The sequence below is a fragment of the Anser cygnoides genome, chromosome 12 (assembly GCF_040182565.1).
Source record: "Anser cygnoides isolate HZ-2024a breed goose chromosome 12, Taihu_goose_T2T_genome, whole genome shotgun sequence".
Taxonomy (NCBI): Eukaryota; Metazoa; Chordata; class Aves; order Anseriformes; family Anatidae; genus Anser; species Anser cygnoides.
Genome location: NC_089884.1, coordinates 12,491,195 through 12,511,069, shown reverse-complemented (window position 1 = coordinate 12,511,069; position 19,875 = coordinate 12,491,195). Strand labels below are relative to the sequence as shown.

At 63.2% G+C, this 19,875-nt stretch overlaps 1 protein-coding gene across 1 annotated transcript; it reads right to left on the bottom strand.

Annotated features, from left to right (window-relative positions):
* Positions 1–4: 4 nt before the first annotated feature.
* Positions 5–19,354, bottom strand: CARMIL2 (capping protein regulator and myosin 1 linker 2). Its single transcript, XM_048078735.2, has 40 exons — positions 19,162–19,354; positions 18,051–18,142; positions 17,757–17,807; positions 17,564–17,623; positions 16,497–16,618; positions 16,158–16,255; positions 15,535–15,605; positions 15,086–15,159; positions 14,520–14,595; positions 14,359–14,447; positions 13,884–13,978; positions 13,637–13,723; positions 13,420–13,529; positions 13,214–13,291; positions 13,031–13,107; positions 12,846–12,950; positions 12,620–12,689; positions 12,431–12,512; positions 11,170–11,266; positions 11,018–11,075; positions 10,663–10,835; positions 10,121–10,189; positions 9,418–9,511; positions 9,246–9,341; positions 8,957–9,085; positions 8,297–8,410; positions 7,908–8,083; positions 7,541–7,628; positions 7,036–7,155; positions 6,455–6,521; positions 5,281–5,486; positions 3,435–3,538; positions 2,675–3,068; positions 2,368–2,487; positions 2,092–2,128; positions 1,891–1,959; positions 1,485–1,751; positions 1,284–1,385; positions 1,029–1,121; positions 5–946 (listed from the first exon to the last, which is right to left on the bottom strand). Exons 1-40 carry the CDS (start codon positions 19,199–19,201, stop codon positions 774–776), a joined length of 4,323 nt encoding a protein of 1,440 aa, XP_047934692.2. The 5' UTR covers positions 19,202–19,354; the 3' UTR covers positions 5–773.
* Between the last annotated feature and the right edge of the window lie 521 nt (positions 19,355–19,875).

The following is a 19,875-nucleotide window of genomic DNA, read 5'->3' as shown; positions in this document are numbered from 1 at the left end:
AAAAAAAAAGCATCTTGCTGCTTTGTCGTAAACATCGGTGCAGGTAATGCATTTGGTCCAGAGGTGGAGTGGAGGTGATCTGCTTGTGGTTGCCACAGGAGAAAGCCACTTGGTTTTGGGGTAACGCTGGTGACAGCTGGAGATCTGCAGGGACGGAGAGGCAGATGTGGCTGGGTCACTCAAAGAGTAGCGGCTACGGAGCTGCGGTTTGAAGTGCGATGGCTTGTGGTCACGCTGCGAGAAGTGGAGGGCGCGTTGTCCCCATGAGCTGAGAGCAGGAGGTGAGCTGGGGGCTGGTACGCGTGGTGACAGGGCCCTGGTAACGCCTGCTAAAACTGTCTCGGCTGCTCCGCACCGCCAGGCTGTGAGCACCTCTGCCACCTGCTCTGCCTCCCAGATTCCTCCCTAAAATTGCCGGCGTTCCTGCCACCACCTGCAGCCCACCAGCCTGGGCCAGCAGAGGCAACCTAGGGAGACGAGCCACTTGACACATCCCTGCGTCCCTCCATCATGGGGGGTCCCAGGGCTGTGGCCACAGGTCCATGCCCCCTGGGCACTGCCGCTCTGCCGATGCCCCAAATGGGGCCGTCGCTGCAGCGAAAAGTGGCTGCTGCCTTCTGGAGTAGACGGCGATGCTGCCAGGCCCTCAGCCACGCCAACGTGGTGCAGGAGCGGGGCACGGAGCAGACCCCGCGCCCCTGTCGCTAATCACCCCGTCACCGTGCGCTTGCTTGCAGGGTTTTATTGGGGACAGTGCAGCGGCATGCAGGGGCTCACTGTCCCAGGGCCGGCTCCTCCCGGCCTGGCACGGGGCTTCTTTGGTCTACGGCTGAGTCTTGTGCGTTCACAACAGTCTGTGTCAGGCCTCCTGGCCGCTCCCCGTACCCCGTCGCTCCTGACTGCGGTTCCTCCAGCCCGGCACGGGGCCGGTCCTGCGGCGTGGTGCCTGGAAAAGCCACAAACACTGGGGTGAGCGGGTGCGGGCCTCGCTTAGCGTGAGGGGCACTGCACCTCCCCCCCGGCCTCACCTCCTGCCTCTGAGGCTGGGCTGGGCTCGCCCGTCACCTCCGGTCTCCGTTTCAGCACAGGCGACCGCCGCAGACGGAGGGGAATCGTCACGGCTGGGGGAAACACAAGCAGGCAGCACGTCACCACCGTGCCACCGGTGCGGGGACAGCTCTGGGCCCGAGGCTGGGGCATGGCAGCGAAGCAGGGGGCAGGTGGGGCATGAGGGCGCTTCGCCGGACGGGTGCCAAGCGTGTCTGCAGCTGGCCCCCACTTACTTCCCAGCTCGGCCAGGCACTGCGGCTCCCTGAGCTGCTCCTCGTGGACTGACACAGCCCGGCGGCCGCTGGGCGCAGCCAGCCGCGGCGTCAGGCGATTGTCTGCAAAAGCAGCAGGAGACGGCATCAGAAGGTCCTGCTGCCCCCGGAGCAGGGCTCGGGGTGCACCACACGGCCGCGAGTCGCCGGCGGTTCGGGTACCTTCGGTGCCAGAGCGGGGCGATGTGGGCAGGGGGGTGCCGGCGGCCGGCTCCCCGCCGTGGCTGATGCGGCGCGGCGGCGCGCTCCTCCCCGGCCGCGGCAGGCTGCTGCTCCAGGCCTCGCGGCACGCCGGCTGCCCGCTCTGCTCGGGGCCCGCGGAGCAGCGCCGGGGCTGCTCCCAGCTCGGCCCCGTCAGCTCCGCGTTCAGCTGCCGCCCCAGCGCTTTCCAGGCCGGGCTGGGCTCCGCCGCGCTGCGCAGGGCCACGTCTGCGGGGAAGAGCGTGGCTACGTCCCTGCGACCCCGCGGAGGGGGAACGAGGGATCCCGGGGTTCCTTGACCAGGGTTGGGCAGTCCTGGGTGGTGGGACCCTGCCCAGGTGCCCCTTCCCACCCCGGGCCCACCTACCTGTGGACACGGAGTGCGTGCGGGCCTTCAGGGACGGCGGGGAGTCCGCAGAGCTGTCCACGATGTCCCCTGCAAACACAGGCCACCGGCCGGCTTCAGTACACCGAGGTCACCCTGTGCCATCAGCCCCCAGGCCGTCAGGGAGCCCAGCGGGGTGGCACCCAGGGGTGGAGGGAGGCTGGAGGAGACGTGGGCCCTCACCATCTGAACCGGCTTTCTTGATCTCGTTGTCTTTGCTCTGCAAGGGAAAAGAAAGATGGTGAGGGGTGAAGGACAAGAGGCTGGGGGGGTTGGGAACGACAGACAGACAGACAGACACCATGCACCACGTAGCAGCCCGTATGACGGTCCCCTTGCAGTGGGCCAAGTGACAGGGCGGTGGCAGCACAGCTCAGTGCCACCTGTCCCAGGGGGCCACCACCTCGCTGCCCAGGTGGGTGCGGGCCGTGTCCCTCAGGAGGCTCCATCCAGCCCCACCTGCTGCTTCTTGCCCTCGGCGGCCAGGCCCTTGGTGACACCCATGCGGTGCAGCATGACGTGGACGCGCTGCTCGAAGGAGTTGGGCAGCTCCCCGTCGCTCTTCTCCAGGTGCCTCTTCTGTGGGACATGAAGACCGTGCCAGGGTGAGGGGCACAGCACCCAGCCCCATGGGTCTTCTGCTCAAGGCTCCCTGTGGTCCCATCTTATCCCACCCCCCCCCCCCCCCCTTGGTGGGAACAGCACCCAGCCCACTGACAAGGTCATCCAAGGTGACATTTTTGGGACTGGTCGTGGCGATGCTTACCTTGTCCTGCCTGACCCCCAGCGCCTCCTCGTCCTCCCCGGGCAGCAGGATGAGGGACTGGGACTTGCCCTCCCGCGAGTACTTGGGCCTGATCCTGCGGGCAGCCTCGGGGGTCTGGCTGTGCTCGGGCTCGGTGCTGAGGGCCCCCTCCTCGGATTTGCTCAGCGCCTTGCCCGGCTCTCCCGCCTTGCTGGGGGCCCGTAAAATGTCACTGAGCATCGACCGCCTGCTCCTGGGAGCTGCCGTGCTGCCCTCCGGCTCCTTCTCGCACCGCGAGCCCCGGCTGGATTTGGGCTTCTTGAAGGCAAAAAAATTCCCGATTTTCTTCTTGAGGGTGCGGGAGCTGGAGGACACCAGAGGGGCTGATCCGGGGCCGGTCTCCAGCACCATGGGGCTGGGGGAAGAAACAGGGAAAAGATGAGCTCGAGGCTGTTGTGTTCCCCATCACCCCCCAAATTATGGATCCTAGACCCAGCCTGGCAAAGGCATCTGTTCCCACCAGGTGCCACCACCACTTCCCACTGCCACCACCACCACCCTCTCCCACCCACTTTGCCCATGGAAACCCCCTGGGGGGAACACGAGCTCTGCCCCGCTGGGTGCCCAGGGCACAGCATGCTCTTTCCCCCAGCCTCCCTTCAGGCACTTGGCCAGCACAGCAGGCACAGACAGCCCTGGGCATGGGCTGCAGGAGCACCATGCACAGCGATGGATGGGTGCTGGGACCCATCCGGGGGCTGCGGCCACCCCCATGGCTTACGGCAGCTCCTCGCTGATGAGCCTCTTGGTGAAGAAGTCCTCCAGGCCCTCATCCACGCGGGTGATGCTCCTGTCCTCACTGTTCTCATGGACCACAGGCTGCACCTGCGGGCAAGCATGGTCATCAGCCACGGGTGGGCTCCCTGAGCCCCCACATCAGCCAAAAACCCCCTGCACCAACAAGTACAGCCCCCATATCCTGAGCAGGCTCATCGCACCATCCCACCACCAGCATGGAAACCCCACTGCACTGTGCGCCAGCTCTGAGCCCCCTCCAGCTTCGCTGTGTCCCCATCAGGGGCTCCCCTGGGTGCTGCCAGCCCCTTGCACAGCCCGCACGGCTCCTGCCCCACCACCAGCCCCCTCGCTACGGCACCCTGACACTGCGGCACCCGTCTTGCACGTGCATTGCCTCTCTGACCCTCCTTGGGGACACTTGGTGGCCAAGCCTGCCCTCTGGGCGAGGAGCAGCTGGATATCACCTCCACGTCTAGCAAGAGCCCTCCTACAGCTGGGCCAGGTCTCCGATCCAGCTGCCTTTGGCAGGGATCTGAGCCCCAAGAAAAGGCCATCGGTGCCCCCAGAGGGAGATGGGGCTGGTGCCCTAAGAGATCTGCATCCTGCCACCTGCACAGCGGGGCTGCTGCTGCCCCTCGGAGGCTTCCCCACGTGGAGGCCACCCTCATCCACCTCGGGGCAACCCCATGGCCAGGTGAAGGTCACCGCTCCGTGCCAGGCAGCAAATCTGTCCACAGAGGAGGGCCTGGCCCTGGCACCGCGTCAGTGGCTTCCTATCGACCAGGCACTTCCCTGCTGGTGGCATTCCAACCCGTAACGCCTTTTCATTGCAGCTGGAGTCGTGCCTCTCCTTCCTCCTCCGACACCGGCAGCGGTGCCAGGCCCCCGCGGCCCCCGCGCTGCAGCGCGGCGTGCCAAGGTGACAGCCCCGGGGCTGCGGCCGAGCGGCTCCTGCTGCTCCTCCTCATCCTCGAGCCACCGGTGGGCCGGCCACAGGTCCTGCCCAGCCTGAGCATCGCTGTGGCCAGGCGAGCCGGGGCTTCCTGACGCGTGGACGGATCCAGACGCAGCTTGGTGGCAGGGGAACAAGCTGGCGCCATCGGGGTCCGGCCCTGCTGCCACCCACGGGGTTTGGGTCCCCCCAAAGCCCCCTCCCCGCTCACTTTGGGTGCTGAAGCTCCTGGCAGAGGGTGACCCGAGCTGCTGACAGCCTTGCACGCACCCAGCCTCCCCTCCTCCATCCCCACCGCGAGCTCTGCTCCCGGAGCACCCAAAAGTTGCTTTTTGCTTCCAAACCAGCCGGAGGAGCAGGGGAAGTGCTGCAGGCAGCAGCTGCCCAGCACATCCCACCCCTCTGGGGCTGGCAGCGCCCGCGCCACCGAGGGCTGCGTTTCACTGCCTGATACTCCCCAAAACCATTTTCGAACCATGGGAGAAAATTCATCACGGATGGATGGAGGGAGACAGAGCCACTGACAGACACACAGCCCCCTGCACGCACTCTGATTTTTTTTCCCTCCCCGATTCTCCCCCAGCCCCTGTGATTTGCATCGCAGAGTCATAAACAAGGAGCAGGTGCCTGCCTGCCCCCCCCGAGCCCCCTGCCTGTCCTCCGAGCTCCGGTCGCGGCGGCGGCTCAGGCACACAACACAGAATAATAAAATAATAAACCGGCCGCTGCTCCGCGCACCCCATTTCCCTGCCTTCATCCTGCCGGTGAAGGGACTTCACCCTTCCGAGAAAAACAATAATAATAATAAAAAAAAAGAAATCAGAACCCATGCGCATCCACCCTCTCCCTGCTCAGGAAAAACCAATGCGGGGCTCACGTTCGGCTTGCTCGGCGGCTGCTTGTGCCTGCGGTTGGGCCTGGGCCTGGCTTTGGTGCAGTGCTCCAGCCTCTCGCCCGCGGTCGGAAGGTCCATGAGGGCTTCGGCGGGCGGCGTGCCGGGGAGCGCGCCGGCGGCGGGCTCAGCATCCTTTGTGGCAGCCGGGCGCGCCTTGCCGCTGGCCGGCAGCTCCAGCTCCGAGGGACCTGGCGAAGGGCGAGAAGCCCACCGATGGCCACGCGGCGGGGAGCGGGGATGCGTGGATGCTCCGTGCCGCCGCTGACGGCGGGGAGAGCTTGCGCGTCAGCCCCCGGGCAGCAGCTTTGCAGCGCAGCCGGGGACGGATCCTGCTGCCACGCCGACGGCGCAGCGCGGTCCCCAGGGATGCAGGGGGAGGGATGCTCAGGGACCCTTGCAGCTCAGCCCCGAGATGCCCACCGAGCGCGTGGGTCGCCAAAATGCACTCCCCACCCCCCCCCCCCCCTCGCCGCCACCTCCAGATGGGATTTTTGGGGACGGGGCTGGGTTGCAGGCAGGGGGTGATTTGGGTCTGCCCCATCTCCTTCCCCCCATGTGTTGTCCCAGCCCGGTGGGCAGCTCCCCGTGCTGTCTGGTTATGCTCGGCATGGGTAATTTGGGGAAAGCCGGGGGGGGGGGGGGGCAGGATGCTGCAGATTTTGGGGTGTCAGGGGTCTACATGGATGCAAGGCACCGGGGGTGCAGTGTGAGCACTGCTTCAGCCAAAGCAGACAGGCTTCACAGCCGCCCCCCCCAGCCAAAAGGCACCCCAGCAGCCCCCTGCCACGATCCTGACACACTCCAGCTGACCCCGGGCAGCCCACATGGGCAGGGTTTTGTGGGATAAAAACAGCCACCAAAAAGCCTGGGGCAGCTCAGCACCCTGCAGCACCCATGGGTGATCCCCCCCCCCCCCCCCCCCAGATGCGATGGCTGGAACATTGAAACCTCCAGAACTGTCCCCAAACCTCCCAGCATCCCACCTGGGGAGCTCAGGGAATTTTCCCAGCTGGACCACAAAGACCCTGCAGGACCATCGCACCCCAAATTCATGGTGTAAGCCCCCCCTGTCCCTACAACATCGGGGTGGGGACATGGGGACACCCCGGTGTGGATGCCCGCTGAGCAAGCAGGGAAAGCTGTGCGGTGGCCTTACTTCTCACGGTCGGCGTGGGCCGAATGCTCCTGAAATGCTTGTTCTTCCTCCGCAGAGCCATCTTGTACTGCAAGGAGAGAAGGGTGGAGAGAGCCTGCAGTGGTTCCCGGCCACCGGTGGCACAGGGACAGCCAGCGGCCGTGGGGTCCTCCAGGCTGGAGATCCGGCCGTGTTTCATCATCATCAGGGATCATCGTTCACAGATCATCACCATCATGGATCACCACCAAGGATCATCCAGCATCACCCCGCTGGGAGGATGGACCCGGCCAGCCTTTGCCCCGCGCTGGGTGCACCCCTCCATCCCCGGTCCAGCTCATCGCTGGCGCCCAGATAAGCATCTGCACAGCCTGGGTGCCGGGCTGGTGCTCTGCTGGCTGTCACCCCGTGCCACATGTGCCAGAAGGCTGGAGGGGACACGTGTGGCCGGGGGCATGGCCAGGACGTGCCTTAGGCTGTCCGAGCCCACAGAGGCAGCAGCGCTAAGCCCGGCATCATCCCATAATGCGGATAAAAGCCCGTGGGCATCATCACGCAGCGGCAGGGTCATCACTGAGCTCAAGGGGGGGACCAAGCCCTACCTCCTCCACCGCGAAGCCTTTCTCAGCGAGGTCCGAGAGGTTCCTGCTCCGTGCCAGCGCGGCGGCATCGTCCTCAGTGGGCTCCAGGAGATCCAGCCCATGCGTGGGGAGGCTCTCTGCCTAAAACCATTAGGAAGCGCTTAAATTATCCCTCCGGCTGAAGCACGACGTGCTGCTCTGCTCCCTGCCTGCGGCTGGGATTTGCAAGGGGATTTAGGGCTGATTAGCCGGCTGCTGGCCCCGGTGGCGCCAGGGTGCTCTTGGCCCAGGTGCCCAGCTCCACCCCAGCACCCCACCACGCCTCCCCGTGGGACGTGGAAGAGCCACGCGACCTTAATTCTGCCGTGGCCACCTTGGGAGAAGATGTCCCAGGAGGAACATCAACCTGGGTGGGAACGGTCCTGCTTTGCGGACAGCAAACCCACGCTCACCATGCTGAGTGGTGCCTGCTAAGACCCCCGCCTTGCCATGTCCTCTCCATGGGGTTTGGCACCCCAGCACTCACCAGCTTGCACTGGGCAGCAGACAGGTCTCCCAGCACGGCATCCACGATGCAGTCGGCCACGGCGGCCGTGACGGACAGCTTGATCTCGCTGGGAGCAGAGAGAGGTGCATCAGGGATGCCGCAGGTGCCCGCCGTCGCTTCCCAGAGGAGACATGCAGCAAGGCAGGATAGAGTAAGGTGCCTGCAGCCCCCCTGCCTCCGTGCTCCCCTTTCCCAGCAGTGGGATGTGCTTGCAGGAACGGCACCCCATGGGACTTCCCAGCCCCAAACTGGACAGGATTGAGAAGCATCACATTGTTGGGGTTCCCCAGAACCACCACTTAACCCCACGCTGCTGGAAGAAAAAGGAGCAAGGCACGTCACCCACTTCAGCTTGCTGAAGACGTCGGTGACCATCTGGTCCAGGACGGAGCTGAGGTTGAGGTGCTCCTGGAGGTGGATGCGCTCCGACATGGCGTTGATCAGCTGGTCCCTCACCCCGCTCTTCTGCATCACGGGTGGGCACAGGTTGTGCGCCGTGTCCATCGCTGCCTGCATGATTGCCTGCGGCAGACCCAGAATTTGGGGAGAAAAGGGAGTTTTCAGCACCTTACCTGGAGCTGGGTGTTCTCCTGTTTGTTCCAACGGATGCTGTGGAGGGTAAGGACGGGGGAAGTCCCGGCATCTGGGACTTCACTGCATCTTGGGCCAGGGCGGACAAGCATCCCATGCTGCTGGCAGCCCCCTGCTCTCCAGCAGCTCCCCAAGGGTTCCCACCTGGATTTCCCGGCCGCAGCTCTGCGACGCTTCCTCCGTGAGACACTCCAGCTTGTGCTGCAGCTTGCCGCTCTGGTACGGGGTGTTCCCTGCTTCGTACAACAGGGGCAAGATCTGCGACGGGGAGAGAGCACGCGTGGGTCATCCCGCGGCACCTCACCCTTGCTCTGCTCAGCCATGAGAAGTCTGCATCCATGGGGGAGCATCCCCTGCACCAGCAACGTGCTGGGGTTCCATCAGTGCTGTCCTCCTCCATCTCCCCACAGCCTGAGAAGTCAGGATGGGTGTCGCAGGCCAGGGGTGTTGCTGAAGTGGGGGCCCCCCAAAGCTGCTGCAGGAGGGGTGGGTGAGCAGGGAAACCCCCTTGCTGAAGAGGGGCTGCAAGCGTGCACAAAAGTGAGTCTGCATGCACGTGTGGAGGGGGTCTTGGAACATTTTGGGGACGTTACAGAAAGGGGTTCAAATTTTGTAGCTGTTCTTTAACATTCTGCAAGCATTTGCTCACACGCAGCTGTTGCGCTGACGATACCGAAGTTAGCTGACTGCCAGTTAATCATGCCATTAACAAATCAATAAACTGCTTTGATCCCAAATCTGAGCACTTTGGGCCGTCTCCCCGCACCGGTGTGATGCGGGCCGCCCCGCACGCAGCAGACTCACGCTGACGGCCAGGTTGGCGTTCCTGATGGCTTCCTCGGCACAGAGGATGTCCGCCTCCACCTCCCGGCCCGGGCAGGAGCTCAGGATGTCGACGTGCTTCTGCACGCTCAAGCAGATCTCGTTCACCATCTGGAGCAGAGCGGAGGAGCTGCGTCACCCGCGGGTACCCGAGCGTCGCTGCCAGCTCCCCTGCCAGCAGAGGGCACGGCGAGGACGGGGCAGGCTGCGCGTCCTGCCCGCGGTGCTCAGGGCTGTCCCTGATGGGGGACAAGGCACGGGGCAGCGTCACCTGCTCGGAGGAGGAGGCCAGGATGCCCTGCTGCAGGCGGAAGGTCTGCACGGGCAGCGCGCGACGCATCTGGTTCCTCGCCAGGCAGGACTGGAGCTGCAGCAGGCGGACGGATGGATGTCAGCAGCCAGACCCGTTCCCCAGACCCCAACCCCAGCCCGCGTCCCCCAACCTTGTGCACGGCCTCCTCCGTCCTCTCGGGGTTGCTGCGGTACGCCTGCGCCACGTCGCTCATCGGCAGGGGCATGGACTTGAGGGTGTAGTTCCTGCCGGGGAAGGGATGGGGTGAGCTGAGGGCACTGCCCCGCGTGGCAGGGAGCCCGACACGGCAGCCTGATGGGGACTGTCCCATGCAGGTCCCGTCCCATGGAGGTCCCAAGACCACCCAGGTCCAGCTTTGGAGAAGGACAACCCTGTGGACCAGCAAACACCGATGGGGCTGCAATGACCCATGCTCTCCATCCCTCCTCACCAGCCCAAGTCCTCTTTGTTCAGACCTCCAGAGTACCTACACGGCCACATAGCAGCCCGGGTAGGTGGATGTTTCTATCCATCCTTCATGGCAAGGAGCACAGGGTCTCCAGGTCCCCACAAGCAGCAGATCAGTTTGAGGCATGGTTCAGGGAGGGATGGGGCTGGGGAAAGCTGGGTCACAGCTGGCCCCAGAGCCCTGAAGGTGCTGAGCCCAGAACTGAATTGTCATCACCCAAGGGGTTGCAGGTTGTGTGGAAGCTTGCTCGGACCCTGCTTACAACCCACTGGTACTGTGTGCAATGCGTCTGGGGATATGAGGCCCTGGGGACAGTGACACCCTGATGCCAGTCTCTTCTGCATGGTGGCAGTGGGCCTGGAGGACCAGGCTGCTCCTTCCTTACCTCTCCAAAGCCTGAGCCACCTCCAGGAGGCCAAGGGCAGTTGTGTTGTTCCTGTCCCAAACCACGGTCCTGCAAAGAGGACAGGAATGAGCCTTGCCCGCCTGCCAAGCAGGACAGAGCCTTGCCTGTGTTCTGTCCTCAGCAGCCTCCTTCCCTTTTCAGACAGAACATGGTCAAAAAGGGACATTTTAGCATCTGGATGACAGAGCACAGTGAGGCAGTGACTGCATGGGTCCAGCTGTAGCCTCCTGGACCATGCAGATGCAAAAATGTGGCCAAGAGCTGGCATGTGCTGGCACAGGGCCACCCCGCAAGTACAGAGACCCAGCTGCTCCCTTGCCCTTTGCATGTCACCACGCATGTCACCAGCACTGCCAGCTGGCTGTCACGAGAGCGAGATACGGTCATGGCATGGCCAGGACCAGGCTTGTTGTCACAAGGAGCATCCTCTGGTGGCATCAACTTCCCAACCCAGGCCATCGTATCACAGCCACCATGGCAAAACAGCCCCCAGGAGGAGGTCTGCATGGTCCTGCTGCTACCTGAGCTTCGTGTTGATCTGCAGGGCCTTGGCCAACATCTTGGCGCCGGTGTCACCCATGGCGTTGCCGCTGATGTCCAGCGCGGTGAGGCTGGTGTTGCTGCCCAGGGCGCTCAGCAGGACGTTGGTTCCCAGCTTGAGGCGCGACTCGGCCACAGACAGGGACTGGAGGGGCTGGGTGGGAGAAGAGGAGGGGGAGATGTGGCTGTCCCCATCACGGCACACCTGATCGCCCTGCAGAGCTGCAGCCACGCGGCGGGGACACGTGGGTGGCCCCAGGGATGGAGGCTGCTCAGCGGCTGAGGTCAGGGCACAGGTGGGATGGTTGGAGGTGGACAGGGATGGGCAGTACTCACGCAGTCGTCCTCCTGGGTGAGCTGGACGATGCGGTGCAGGACGTCCAGCAGCCCGTCCCTGCGGGAGAGGCGGGCGGTTACGCGCACACTCAGGGTGCACGGCGCTATAGGGGCTCCTGGCCTGGGGACAAGGTGCCGCTGCCCACACGTACTTGGATTTGATGTTGAAGTTCTTCCCCAGCGAGACGTGCCGGATGGACTTGCTTCTGCCAATGGACAGCACCAGCGTCACCATATCGGAGTCGAAGCCTGCGAGAGATGAGCACGCCGCGATGCTCCCAGCCCTCCGGACCACAGAGGAGCACCGAGGTGGCACCGTGGTCCCCACAGGGACCCTCACAGAGCCACCACGTGGGAGAGCAGAAAGGTCTCTGGAGCACCCCCTGGCCCTCTTCCCATAAACACATCTGGGGGAAGCTTGGCTGGGCATTTTGGTTAAAACAGCGAGTTTTGGAGCATCTGTGAGCCAAGGGGACCAAGACCAAGATGAGGTTTTGAGTGACCCAAAACACATCAGCTTTCCTAGAGGCGTCTGGCTGTAGAGATGTTGTGTGATCTGCTGTGAGATTTCAGCAAGGTCGCTTTAAGCTTTGAGGCCTTTTAGGTGAAATTAAAGAGGCAAAAGGATTGATTTCTGCAATAATTACAGTGGTTCTCCCATAGCCCCATGGCTGCAGAGGCAGGACATGGTCAAGCACAGACAGCAAATTCCCGTGGACAAGGTCAGCCCAAAGAGATCACCTCCATATCTCACCTAGCCTCAAAACCTGAGCCAGCAACGTCAGACTGCTTTGGATGAAGCCAGCTGAGGAGGTTTGTGGCACGAGAGACATGAGGTGACAATTTTAGGCAGATCCTGATTTTAGGCAGAGCCTGAGGCAGGAGGGGGCAGCGGGTGAGGCAGCTGCCCCATGCCCTGTGCTGGTGAGGTGGGACTTTGCTGGCAAGGACATGAGCAGAGGGAGAAGAGGACACGCAAGGACTTCCCACCTGGGGAAGGCAGGTAGGTTCTGGCTTTGAGGGCGGAAAGTCATAAGGCCTGACAGGGTGGTAACCTCTCGGGCAGATAGCCACAGCAGGTGTTTGGGTGCCTTCAAACCACTGGCCCTGGCACCAGACCCTTTGCTGAGATGGTTGCCCGGTGGCTGCTGCTGTGGAAGGACTTTTACGGGCAATGAGCACCCCCTGATGTTGGGTTAAACATCAGGGGGGGATTCACAGAGCAATGCCGTGGGTGATGGGTGGACGCACCAGGACAGTCCTCTGAGTGGCCAGGCAAGGGAAGCAGGTCAGGACAAGTGCAAGGGTGCCTGGTGGGACTCCACCCCTGTCCTACACACCCACGGATCTGAGCTGGCCTCTGGGGAGCAGCCCAAGGCAGGAGAACCTCCCCGGGTGCAGGAAGGGACCCACCGTTGTCAGACAGATCCAGGTCGCTGATGGCGCTGGCGTCGGGGATGAGATCCTGGATGACCTGGGCCCCCGCCGACCTCAGCTTGGAGCAAACAGCAAGACATTGGTACAAGGGGAGCCCCACCAATGAGATCCTGCTGTCGGGACTGTCACACGGACCCATGGCACCCGTGGGTGCCCTTCCCTCACCTCGCAGCTGCTAAGATCCAGGTGCAGATCACTGACGTGGCTGTTGTACGCCAGCCCTTGCAGCATGGCCCTGGAAAAGACCCCAAAGCCACCCATCAGCATGGGCAACATGGGCTCTGCCCCTTGCAGCCCCATCCAACTTCCCTGCAAAGCCCCAGGTGACAGCACCCGGACCAAATCCACCCCAAATCCACCCCCTTGGCAGGCTCCGATCCCCATCCCAGACCTGACGGCATCTGGAGGCAGCTTGGTACCCGCCATGGAGACGTGCCTGAGCGCACGGGCCTGGCTGAAGAACTGCTTGATGTCAGGAGGGACAGCTTTCGCCTTCCTGGAAGGGAAGGGCACAAAATGGCATCATTTCACCATCACCAACCACCTGCCCGCTCCCCTCTGCGATCTGGGGCTCACCGGTGCGAGTATGTGTTTTTGGAGAGGTCCAGGTGGACCAGGCTGGCGCAGCATCCTTGGACCAGTGCCCCAAAGAGCTGTGGGATGGGGGGAGGAGAAGCACCACTCAGCCAGGGCACACAACCCCAAGATGGACCAGAAAGGGAAGGGTGCTGAGCCCCACGGCAGCGGATTTGGACTCACGGTGTCCAGGGAGCAGTCGGTGGCAGCCAGGCTGAGGTGCGTGAGCGAGGCGCAGCGGCCCAGGAGGCTCTGCAAGCTCTGCAGGAGAAAGGGCTCAGCACCTCGTCCAGGACCACGCTACCCACCCCACGAACCCCAGCAGCGCCCCGGGTGCCCCCTCGCTCCTGGTGGCATCTCCCACCCCGGCAGCGCTGCCCCATGCTCACGGTGGTGTCCTCCACAGCCAAGCTGCCGGGGTTCCCCGAGAGGTCCAGGTGCCGGAGCGAGGAGCCGATGGCTTCGTTGGCTGCGAGCGCCTGGCACAGCGTGCTCATCCCTGCATGGGGGAGGAAGAGACGGGCTTTGGGCAGCAGCACGTCGCATCCTTCAGCACGGCACCGCAGGGGGCCCCGTGGCCCCTCAAGGAGCCCAGCTTGGACGTACCTTTAGCAGCAAGCATCGTCCTGGCCAGGTTGAGGCTCTGCAGGCCCTTGGGTCTCTTCTCAAAGTGCCGGCTGAAGGCGATTACCCCTGGTGAGAGCAGAACAAACCCTCAGCAACCAGCTGCTCACATCACGCACAAGCGGGGCAGCGTGGGCCCCACCACGGGCACGGGGACCCCGGCATGGACGGAGGGCTGGGATGCGGAGGTAAACATCTCGTGTGGGCTTGATCTCGTGCCGTCAGGTACCTCTGTCCTCCAGCTGGTTGCCGGCGAGGCTGATGGTGTGCAGGACGGAGTCGGGATGTCTGCTGAGTGCCTGGGCCATCCTCTGTGCAAAGTCGCTGTGGGGAGGAGGACACCCCCGGGAGATGCAGCCACCACCCCGTGGCCTTGCAGGGACGTGCCACCATGCCGGCTCGATCCACAAGTAGAGCCTCTCCCCCCACCCCAAGGACCCCCACATTCCTAAATTCCCAATTCCCTCTGCATCTTGAAACCTGTTCAGTGCCACAGCATCCCTGTCCTCCAGCCACCGGTTTGGGCAGCAGGAGCTTGTCCTGCCAGGTGCTCAAGTGTTGCACCCAAACTTTTGCCATTTTAAGAATTCAGCAGCGCAGCTGGCAAAGCAGCAGGAGGAAGGGCAGGGGGTTCCCTGCGCAGCCCGAGGCCCTCATCCAGCAACGCCACAGGGCCCCCCCGGGGAAGCGAGGCCTTCCCGTACCATCTCAGCCCGCTGTTCTCCAGTGCCAGCTCCTCCAGCGTCACCGACTTGCTGAGCATGTACAGCAGCTGCTCGGCGATCTCCTGGTTCTGCAGGGGACAAAGCCTCTCAGGCCCCGGCACCGCCGGCAGGGACAGAGGGCTCGGCACGTGCGCACTCACCAGCCTGAAGTCCTTGCAGGAGAGCTTGGTGAACCACAGGTTGAAGGACAAGGCAGCGACGCTCAGCGCCACATCCCTGGGGGGAGGTGGGGATGAGGGAGTCAGCGGCCATCCCCGCAGCCCCCCACATGTGTCCCCGGGCACGGCTGGAGTTTGTGGGCCCATCACGAGGTGCGAACCCACGCAATAACAGCAATCTGGGGAGGCAGCAGGGCTGCAAGCCCTCCAAGCCGTGCAAAGCCTCGCAGCTGCGAGCGGAGCCGGCTGCTTTGCATGGGGAAACGCCTGGCTGATGAGGCCTTCTGCTCGCACCCCCATAACTGGTAACGGGCTGCCTGCCTCGTTTACATGTTAAAAACGAAGTCTGCCCGGCCTCATGCCCCACGGGACAGGGCTTCTAGCTGCGGGAGGACAAGCACAGGCTGCAGATGTGTCCTCTCTGAGGCACAAGGCAAGGTCTGAAGGCTAGCAGAGAAGCGTGACGTGCCACCCACTGAACCCTGCCATGGGGGGGGACACACGGTGGCACAGCAAAGGGCGCCGTGCAGCGGGGCCAAGGCACTCACCGGCTCTCCAGGTGGCTGAAGTCCAGCAGGTTGAACTCCCGGCAGTCTTGGCCGTGGTAGATGTTGTCCACATCCTGTCCGAGGGGACAGACACATGGATGGAGCTCAGTGCCAGCTCCTGGGAAGGGCTTCGGTGCCTCAAAGCTTCAAAGATCCCCTGGCCATCAAGGCACGTGTCCCAAACAGGGGGTAGCCTTCACCACGGTGTGGTGGCTCCTTGGCCCCTGCTGCAGGCACCAGCCAGAAGATGACAGCAGCCCCTGCTCTGGTGGGAACAGGGGCCTAGAGCTGGTTGTTGTCCCCCAGGACAAGGGGGCAGCCTGCTTTGCTGCGCTGGGACGCCCCCAGCCCCAACCCCTGGACGTCCCCCAGCCCCATGAGGACGCCATCTGGAGTGGAGGCACCCATCCTGCTCCCCTGGTGACACCCCGCAGGGCCGAGCAGCTCACCCACTGGACCTCCTCGCGGAAGACAAAGCCGTTGTAATCGCATAAGGCGGCGTAGGTCTCTGAAAACCCACCTGCAAAGAGAAGGTGGCACCGTGAGCCCTGCTTCCCAAGGAGAACACGGAGGAAGACCCCTGAGGAGGGCAGAAAGCAGCAGGATGAAGGCAGGGGCTCTCCCTGGGTTAGGAGAGCAGCAGAGCCTCTGCTCCTCTGTCGTGGCTCCCCTGGCACATTCTGCTTTTCTGCTGCCCACAGAGCCCCAGCCTCACAACCCTGGCATCATCCCAGTGCCCAGTTTCCCCCCTTACGATGACCCCATCACTTGAGAAATGAAGGCGTTGCCATAACAGTAAGAGAGGTATGCCAGGAAATGTGCTCGCATCATCATCTTTTTAGCAACCACCTCCTCATCCGCGCATCCCGCTCTAACTCTCCTCCCTCTAAAACCTCTGGAGCTTTAAAAGCTCCCACTCCGAATCGGGCTGCAGAAGAAGCCACTGGTTCTGCAGCCATATCACACCAGGTGGATGGGAACATCCCTGGCTGCTCACCCTCGCCTGTCCTGCCCCTTTTTTGGGGAGCTCTGTCCCTCCAGCTCCCACCCCCGGGGATGGGCGTGCGCTCACCGCAGGGCCCCTGGTTGCTCTGCAGCATCTCCTCCAGCGAGTCCGTGACCCTCCGGATCCTCTCGTACAGGTTGGGGGGCGAGTTCTTGAGCAGTGTCCTAGGGAAGGACCAAGTATAGCATGGTGGTGGGATGGCAGAGCATCCCCGCCAGCTACAAGACATGTGCAAAGCCTGGAGGATGACCAGAGGCGCTCATCCCACTATGTTTGGGGAACAGGGTGCTCATTTGGCCTCCGTCAGTGTGGCTTTCTCCTACCACAAGGACCCAGCAGATGTTTTGGACCTTTCTGAGCCCTCTGGTCGCTACAGGACAACCGCAAGGAGCAGAGGACCCTCACCCAGGGGATGAGTCTGGGAAGACCTTCTTAAGTGACATGGTGACATGGATGACAACTTGCTCCAAGTCATCGAAGGACATGAGCCGGAAGGAGTACGATGCTGTGTCCGTTTCTATGACAACCTGCAGAGGCCAAAGGATGGGAGATGCCTGAGAACACCGTCAGTGTCCCCAAACCCACAGACACGGCGGTGACAGCAACCAAACACCCAGCCTCTGCTCCCAGCCCCAGCCTACGAACACAGGTACGGCTGAGAACGTGAAATTCATTAATGATGTGATGTGCTAGAATAAGGCATCGATCCCCCCCAAAAATTCAAGTTTAGCCACTGTTGAGCCATCCCAAAACAGTCAGGGGGAGAATAGGGTTTAACTGGCAGAAACTGTAGGGTGGTGCTGGTTTAACGCCCGCGGTCCCCCAGCCCAGGTCTCGACAAACCTCCCTCGCTGCCCTGCTCATCTTGCTGTGCCAGCCAGCCCCTGACGGAGGTTTCCTCCCTGAATTTCTCTAATTGGGTTTCGAGGCTTTTTTAGCTTCCAGCTCCTCCCAGATCCCATGGCAACACGCTCCTTGATTTAATTACAGGCTGGCTGAGCCGCAGGAGCGAGATGGCAGCGATCTGCTGGGACCGCAGCCTCCGGGCTTTCCAGATGCCCCCGAGCCCGGCTTCTGCACTCCCGCCCCAGCTCCCGGAGCTCAGACCTGCAGCCTGCTCCTAAACAGATCACGCTCCCGTTGCCCAGCCTGTTCTTTCTGAAAGTGCTTTAATGGGCACAACGAAGACAGGATGCTAAAGGGGACCGCAGCCCTGCTTTGGGCCCGTTCAGGCATCCCGCTCCACCCTGCTTCGCTCCCACTGCCTCGGCCGCCTCGCTGTAAGAGGATTAGCGGGGTTTAAAACACCTCCCAGCTAAATTTGGCATCGCCTGGGTTAAGCCAGCCACAGTTTATCACCTTGTCCCCGCCAAGCAGGAGCGGCCAGGGCTGCACCCACACTTGTCCCCAGCACCCATGGGTGCCCCCGCGGGGAGGTGGGCACTGGGCTCGCCCCACACGGTGCCACTCACCACGCTGGGCTCTCGCACGGCGATGTCCCTCACCTCCAGGAAGCTGAAGCTGCTGTGCACCTGCGGCAGAGGAGGCTTGGGACACAGAAGGGGACCCAAGGGTGCCCCCCCCTCCGCCCCACACTGCCCCAAGACCCCCCTTCACCCCTTTCCCCCATCCCACCCTGGGGGCTCTCCCGAGCCCCGCGCTCACCCTGACTGGCAGCACCGCCGGCACCACGTAGGCTCGCCAGGGCGTCAGCACCTAGGCAGGGGGAGATCGGTGGGATGGGAGCGGGGTGAGGCAGGAGCTGCTGCCCTGCACCCCTCCGCAGCCAGTAAGAGGGGAGAGCAGGAGCAAGGCAAATGAATAATTAAGATAACGAAGTCTGCAGCCTGTAGCAGGGCCAGGGGCTGTAGTGGGGTCCCCACGTGTGCCATGGGTTTGGGCCCCCACCTCCAGCTCAGGCTAACTGCAGAGGGACGTAGTGCAGGATGCTGCACGTACCAAGATAAAGTCATCGTACTTGGATTTCACCTGCAGCTGGACACTCTTGACCAGGAGGATCTTCTTTGTCCCCAGGGAGGCGGTGATACCCTCTGGAAAGACCAGTGTCAGAGTCTCTCCTGCACCCCTGTGCCCTTGGGGTGCACGGCACAATGTGCCCAAGGAGATCCCCCTGCTCCCCATGCCAGGAAGAAGCGCTGAGCATCCAGCTCCCCTAAACCACAGCAGCAGCCCCGTCCCCTCCTTCCAGAGGGACCAAACACCCAACACGTCCCCCGAGGGCAGGTGTCCCCGGCGCCCTGCCACCAGGCAACCGCTGCTCCCCGGCTGGATGCAGCGTCCTGTGGCTCTTCCTCGCAGACCCCAGCCAGCTGAGCCCTTGCACCCTTTGCCGGCTGGCTCCTGTCCCTCGTGCGCTGGGAGCTGCCCTGGCAAAGCTCTCGCCTGGATTTCTGCATCCCCACACTGAAAGGTTTCACCCAGCCCCTTCTCCGCACAGCCATCCTGCTCGGGGGTATTTTTCTTTGTGGCTCTGTCCCCACGGGGGCTCTGCTGTCTCGGTTACGCACCCGAGGGAAGCAAGGAGAGTAAAAGTGAACCGCACAGGTTCCCGTTGTCCCCAGGGACCCACCCTGGTCGAGCTGGGAAGCAGGGCTGCGGTGACCTGCTGCTCCTCACCAGTGCAAGCACCGGTGGGGCTGGTGAGGCTGCAGGACCTCCAGACCTCCACAAACTTTTCTTCTTTTTAATTTCCCTCCAATCAAATCCAGGAGGCAGAAGAACTTCCCTGAAGCTGCGGGCTTCTCACATCCCTTTCGCATCCCTCCCCGCCGAGCCTGGGGCAGCCCAAGGCTTTGGCATCCCCAGACCCTGCTGGTCAGCAGGAGGAACCAGCCTGGTTTTGGGGATGCTTTTGGCCTCAGCAGCATCCTCGAGGAAGCGGGCTTTGCAGGAAGGAGCAGACTCACTCAGAACCCCCTGGGAAGTGTCTGCAGGCCCCGAGGAGCCCAGAAGCAGCTCCGCTCGCCCTGGCGCAGCTGCGGGGCCGAGGAGGCCGCATACCAGCGGGCACCCACGCGGCAGGAGGAGCAGCGAGGCGGGTGCTGCTTACCTTGCAGCTCAGCGGGGATCCCCCCGGGGGACGTGGCCATCGCGGGGACCGTGGGCGAGCTGGCCGGCGGGATCAGGACAGCATCCCCCAGCGCAGCCCCTGCTCAGGGCGAGGGGCACGGTGCCGGGAGGAAGCGCTGAGGTTACCAACCGGCAGCGCTGCCGCCTCAGCGCCTCCTCCCCCTTCCAGCACTCGGTGCCTCTTCCTGCCCCGTCAGGCAAGATTTACCCAGCGAGCAAGAGATGCGAGATGAGAGCGACGGAGCCCGCAGCCCACGCAAAGCCTGCGAGACCCCACGCTGGAGAGCACCTTCGAGCTTTCCGAGGGGGCCAGGAGCAGCACCCTCAAGTTGGAGGCTCCCTGGTCTCTTCTTGCCCTGCAGCCGGCGGCCCCGGGGTGGTTTTTGGGGACACATTTCTGCCTCGGTGGCTGGAGATGGATGGTGAGTGCAGAAAGAGAGGCTTCCTGCACGGGGAGGCCAGCCCGGCTCCTTCACCTTGCGTTGGGCACCCAAGGGTTGGTGATGTAGATGGGTGCTGGTGTTCATGGCGCGGTGCTTCTCCAGAGCCCAATGCCCCAAATTTCACACCAGGGTGCCCCCTGGCCAGCCCCAACTGCTGCCCCAAAGCAAGGATGAGAAGTAGGAACTAGGGTGGCTTCCTTGGAGCTGCTAACACACTGAGCACACCAACCCCACTCTGCTCTCCCAAGGAA